The following is a 6,750-nucleotide window of genomic DNA, read 5'->3' on the forward strand; positions in this document are numbered from 1 at the left end:
ATCATTCTCTTGAAGCTCATCCTCTTTATCATAAAAGATCCGCTTGCCCCGAAATGACCTGGACCAATAGGAAAATCCCAATTCATTGGGCCTTTCGATACAAAGAAAGCCCCAAGGGCGCCATATTCTAGGAGCCCAAACTATGTGATTGAATAAATCCTCCTCTATCTGTTGCGGGTCAAGGTTAGGGTCAAGGGCGCCTTCTTCAAACTCCGATTCGTATTTTTCATAGAGAAATATCTGATCAAGGATAGAACAAGATCCGTTTTGCATCATATCTAAGGGATTCCTCGGTTCGGGCCGAAGAAGCAATGTCACTCGATCATTATCAAACTGACTGCAATTTTTTTCTGTCCGCGAAGATCCCACCAGAGCGCCTTCTACTTCTAATAGGCCATGAACTAGATCAGAATCATTCTCAACGAGTCCATAGGAAGTGATCCCATTTTTTTCATCGGGTCCGGGTAAAGACCAAAGATCTTGAGCGACCGATCCGGCAGAACAACTCAAAAGATAAAGAAGTATCGTGAATTTCTTCATGCTCGTTCCAAGTTCGAAGTACCATTTGTACAAATAAGAATCCCCTTCGTTACATAATTTCTTCTTCAGATAGATAGATATAGGATCTATGGGACAATTACTTAGAAGTACATTTTGTGCTACAGCCCTTCCTATCTGATAGAAAAGGATCCCATGATCCTGAACCGATCTTACCTGGGATCGCAAATCCCAAGTTTGTCTATGAAGAGCGGATCTAATTGTATTAGTGTCTATAATTGATTTCTTCTGTGTAATACTAATCGATAGGACCTCATTGGTAAGTGCTACAAGATCTCGTGCATTGGGCCCCATGGTTATGGACCCGAATCCGTTAGTATGGAACATTTTCTTTTCCAAGTGAAATCCCCTAGTATATGAAAGAGTGAAAAAGTACTTTCGTTGTTGTGGAATAAGAAGCCTTCGTAACTTAATGCACGTATTGAATTTGTTCGGAGCTATGAGAGCGGGATCCACTTTTTGGGGAATATGAGTCGAAGCAATAACAAGAATATTTCTAGTAGAACATCTTTCACAATCCCTGGAGAGATGGTTCACTAATAGACCGAGGGATAAGTAATTCGACTCATTCACATCCAGATCATGAATGTTTGGGATCCATATTATGCAAGGAGACATTGCTCTTGCTAATTCGAATTGAAGGGTGATAGACAATCGGTTTATTTCCGCCATCATCTCCTTATCCATAGTTAGCGCATTCATCCAAGTTAGCAGTTCCAGCTCCGTATCAAGGTCACGATCGATATCGTCACTAGCATCAATATTGTCACTATCATCAATATCGATATCGTCACTAGCATCAATATTGTCACTATCATCAATATCGATATCAGCAATAAATTTAGGCTTCTTATCCAGTAACTTGTTAAGAAATACCGTAATGAAAGGAACATAGGAGTTTGTCGCTAGGTATTTGACCAAATAGGATCGTCCAGTTCCTATAGAACCTATCACTAAAATACCCCTAGAGGGGGATAAGGCTAAGCGGAGCGAAAAAGGTTTTCCATGAGATGGGAAATGAAAACTATTAGCCCCAGACGAAGTTTGTGAATAAGTGATTGTCTGATAATGAGCAAGGAATATCCGTCTTTCTGCTAAACAGGATATATTGAACTCATAATTCATTAGATGCTTTTGATGAATGTCAACCAAGTATCGTAAGTAAATTGCTCCCGGTTGTTCAATCATTTGATAACCAGAGTCATTCTTTGATAAATGATCACTATGAGTCAGACTCAATAGAATTCTTTTTTCTGTCGTTAAGGCGGAGAGCTGAACCAAGAATTTTCTTTCTTCCTCATGAATCGAATCACTGTTCGCGACCCAGGATTCTATTTTATCATCAATCCAATCCCCGTTCACGTTTTTTCTTTTTCTTATCAATGAATAGATCTCTTTACTTGTATGACTTAGATGTCTCGTATTTATAGAAAAAGCGATTCGATTGATGGGAAATAGAAAGAGATTCTTTAACCAGAAAGAATTCGGTTCAGACGTAGGATACTTATCTAGAAGTTTTCGCAACTCAATCTCAATCATTGATGAGGGAATCATCAAAGATTTGACCTTTTCGAACTCTGTCTGTAACTCACTAAAGGTCTGGGAAACAAAGAAAAGATGTATAAGAACGAGATATCCAGCAACAAGAACAAGGAAAAGGATTGAATAGAGGAATTCCCAAACATTTGGCGATCTCAGATGTGTCGATATCAACGACGACTTATTCTTTTTATTTCGATGAATCATTTCTTTGGACAGAAGATTATGTAACCATTTACTCGAGATCTCACTTCTGAGAAAAAATTGCATCTTCCACAATTTTGTCTGAAGAATTCGCCACGATATACCCATAATATCATGAAAAATGGATACACTGCTACTTAGTATTGACAATAGGTCTGAAAAAGTATCTAAAAATATCGAATTTAGATATTTGTACCCTGTCGAAGTAAAGAAGCTTGGCATATATGTTTGGAATAGATTCCATTTTTTTGAGAGAATTGAAAAAGCACTATCTCGTTGAAAGGTTGTATACATCCGCCCTTTCTGAACCCCAACGCATTTCTTTAGACAAAGACTCTGTTTTTTCCTTTTTTCGGATGGGAAATCTTTCTCAGAACATGGAATGTGAATCAAACCTATATTTGAATTGAAATTGGGACACTCATGAAGGTTCTTTCCTTCTGAATCAGATAGATTCATATCTGAAAGAGGTTGACAATAAGTTCTTTCAAAATTGACAATTTGTCCCTCTGTTAGAGGGTTTCCAGAAGTGTCTACGATCGAATAAATAGCTCTACGAACGAATGGATCGGGTCGACTTAGAAAATGAAAAGATTTGTCCAAGTTATACCTTTCGTCACCACTTTGTGGAAAATCGTTAGGTATGAATATGTTAGATACTTGTGACTCGATTGGTGAAATAGTAGTTCTCCCCCCAAAAACATGTTTTTTTTTACCAACGCACAAAGAAAATCTTTTCTTGCGAAGGAACAAGATATTGAGAAATTGCCCATATAGAAAATATGAATTATTATTACGAGCCTTTTCCACAGAAAAAGGGAATCTTTTGTTACAATAGAAGCAGAAGTGATGCGGATTATTCAAGAATCGAAGTCGATTTGCTTTATAAAAAGAGGATATCAATGAACTTCTGTGAAATGGTTTCCCGGGATTCAGCCAATTGTCTTGATCGTAGAATATCATTGAGAAATAGGAATCTTTGTTATCAAAGGATTTCCTGCGATTAGTTCTAGTATGGAATGAGTCAATCATCCGCTTTGGTATCTTATTGAACAAAAATGGTGATATTGTTCCTCCATTGATCAAGAATTTCGAAGTACCATCATCAGCCAGTAAGAAGGGGTTCAATTTTTTCAAATGAACAATTTGAAAACCTATCGATTCTAACAACTGATTGCAGAGTTTATCATTCGGACCTTTCAATTCATAGATGTTGATTTCGGACCTATGAATGGGGGTATTCCCAAAACTTACACAGGAAAAAGGAAAAGAAAGTGAATTAGACAAAAAGAAAAGCAACTTGGCCAAAAAACGAAGTGACTTGCCCAAAAAACGAAGTGACTGGGGGAAAAGGAAAAAGAAACGAAGTGACCTGGACCACTTGGGCAAAAAGAAAGTAAGCAACTTATACACATCTTTTTCGAATTTCTTGCAAACCTCAGAATAATTCATCAAAAATTGATTAATACGAATACGTGTATAAATACGTAATTGATCAAACATTACTTGAAAACGGCTCTTTTGCACTTGAAAATGCACTTGAAAACAGCTTTTCTGCTCAGAAAGGAAATGTTCCAAATGTTCCTGGCAATTCTTGCTCCCATTGGACCATTTGTATATATATGCATAATCTTGTTTGATCATATATTTCATTAGAGTTCTATGACTGAGAGTATCCTTTCCTTTTTGATCCCTTTGAATTCCATATTCGAAGTTGCGATCGGATCTATTCATTAAAAAGAATCGATTCAATACACTTCTTATGTACCTATTATATTGGATTTGAATCAGATTTCGGATCAATCTATATTGATTGACTGCTTCCATTATGTTATTGCTAGCAAATACCACCATTTTTTGCTTTAGATCTCCCAAACCATTCCCGCAGGAGATCCAGACCCGTTTTTGTCTGATCCTTCGAAAAAAATATTCATTCTCCTCATAACGAAAAAGAACAGGAGACAGAACCAATAAAGATTTCTTTTTCGATTCAGCCCCGGTGTTGAATACCTCATTCAAGAATTTTTTTTGATCCAATCCGTACGAATCAATAGAAAAAGAAAATCCCTTATGATACACCAGATCCGGCTCGGTTATTGATAGAGTAAATAGATCTGCCATTTCTTGCAATCTCTCTTCTGATTCAAAATCGTGGTGTAACGCGTATCCTCCCCTGTTCCGTTCATGGAATCGGTGAAAGAAATCAAAAAATGGATTTTTGTTAAAGAATGAAATCTTATTGGAACTGTCCAGATCCGGGTCATCCTTCGGAACCATATCACATCCCGGATCTAATGAAATAGAATGAATTGAGACAGTATTTTGTAAATACGTAATGATTTTGAATAAATGAATCATTTCTTTATTTTCTGATCGCCGGACAAAAGAAAGATGTTTCTTCAACAATTTCTGCTCTCTAGTGGACCTCTCAGTAGGATTCGAACCCAGATGAAGTTCTGACCATCTATCAGAGAAAAAAGAACGAACGGATCTTGTAGCATTCCCAAGAAATTCTTCCATTTCTTCCGGAAACAGATGATTAATCATCGGTTTCTCGCGTTCCGTGAATAGCTGGGACATTGAGGAATATCCAGAAAGGTTTTTCGGGAATCGGTCTGATTCTATCTCTTTTCGTTCCGTTTGAAGAAAGGAAGGATCCCAGGGAATCGATCTTTCTTCTAGTTGTTGAATCTCTCTTTGATTGATCAATGTGCGATATTCCGAATCCTCATTACTAATGGAATCCAAATGATTGGAATCCAAATGATCTCTGGATTGATCAGAGGATCCTTTCAGTTGGCTAGAATCCGTTACTTGAACGAAACTAGACCTTGTGGAATCATATTGAATATTTGACCATACATTCCGTACCTTGCTAAAAAACCGATCCTTCTTTCCCAACCACACATTGCCTAACCAAAAATACGATTCGGGCGGATTATTCCCCCAACTAGGGAATAAAAGGAAGAGATCTTGGCGGAATTTCCACATATGAAATTGAGTACAATTTTGCAACGAGATAGCCCCCTTGTTTCTCGAGAAGAGATGGGAAACATGCTCATGTTGTTTGAAGAAAACCCCCGCTTCAATTGGTCTTTTTTCACGAAAAGCAGACATAAGATAAGAAATCCAGTCTTTCGCTAATCTTTCCAATAAAATAGGATCAGCCAATTTCCAATCATGGTCCTTGTGGGTCGAATCATCATCCATATAATATACAAAAAGAAACTCCAGAGATTTGCTATCTTTCTCTTTGAATAAGATCTCAATTTCGGCGACGGTTTCATTAGATATCTTACAACTAGAATTCCTCTTTGTTATTGAGAGAACCCCAGTACTCTCTTTCCGATTCAGGAAAGAACTCTCAGAGATCTTTTTTCCTTTTGGAAGATACAGGAGCGAAACAATCAACCTATTGATATTGGAAGACCCAACAGCTTCTTCCAATCGATCATTTCTGGGTCCAGTGGAATTCATAGGTATAGGAAGAAACCCTGTCAAATATAGGTTTTTTCTTTCGACCATATTTCGATTGTTAATACGATATATAAGTACCGCTACTACAAAGAGTATTACTCCCCTGATCGTGAAAGATCGATTGCTTGTTGAACCCTGGAAATTGCGTGAAAGTAGAATACTAAAAATTCGTGGGTCAAAGAGTTTTAGAAAACGTTCTTGGTGGAAAAAAATGTGAATAAAGGATCCCACTGAATTGAATTGGGTCCACGAATCTAAGAAATAGTGAGAATTCTTTATCTCTCTCATTATCTCTCTCAATTCGAAAATACAGAACTTGATTTGTCTTTTTTGCACCTTGATTTGTCTTTTTTGCATTAGGTTCACCCCCGAGATTTCATCTCATTTTGATTTTGATTTTGATTCTTCTTTTATGTTATTTTAATTTAAATGATTTTATGTTATTTTCATTTGACTTATTTTATGTTATTTTAATTTAAATGATTTTATGTTATTTTCATTTGATTCTTCTTTTATGTTATTTTAATTTAAATGATTTTATGTTATTTTCATTTGATTCTTCTTTTATGTTATTTTAATTTAAATGATTTTATGTTATTTTCATTTGATTCTTCTTTTATGTTATTTTAATTTAAATGATTTTATGTTATTTTCATTTGACTTATTTTATGTTATTTTAATTTAAATGATTTTATGTTATTTTCATTTGACCTCTTTTATGTTATTTTAATTTAAATGATTTTATGTTATTTTCATTTGACTTATTTTTTATATTGGATTGGCACCGTGGACAAGGGTCCCTGTTAAGCATCCATGGCTGAGTGGTGAAAGCGCCCAACTCATAATTGGCGAAGTCGTAGGTTCAATTCCTACTGGATGCACGCAATCAGGACCTTGGAATCTCATCCATACATAACGAATTGATGTCACATAACACAATTCAGATCCATATCATAACATATCTATCTATAT

At 36.2% G+C, this 6,750-nt stretch overlaps 1 protein-coding gene and 1 non-coding gene across 2 annotated transcripts in view; one reads left to right on the forward strand and one right to left on the reverse strand. All coding sequences in view use genetic code 11, as the record gives it.

The window, feature by feature from the left end:
- The window catches only part of ycf2, a 6,627-nt gene extending 492 nt beyond the window's left edge, over positions 1–6,135 (reverse strand). The window contains exon 1 of the mRNA in view: positions 1–6,135. This exon is cut by the window's left edge and continues 492 nt beyond it. Within this exon, the coding sequence (YP_009491788.1) occupies positions 1–6,135 (6,135 nt within the window).
- Positions 6,136–6,585: 450 nt separating this feature from the next.
- trnI-CAU lies at positions 6,586–6,659 on the forward strand. Its single transcript has one exon. It is a non-coding gene; the product is annotated as a tRNA-Ile (tRNA).
- Positions 6,660–6,750: the final 91 nt, after the last annotated feature.

This window comes from Ipomoea triloba, chloroplast, assembly GCF_003576645.1.
Source record: "Ipomoea triloba voucher KIOM201701018921 chloroplast, complete genome".
Lineage (NCBI taxonomy): Eukaryota > Viridiplantae > Streptophyta > Magnoliopsida > Solanales > Convolvulaceae > Ipomoea > Ipomoea triloba.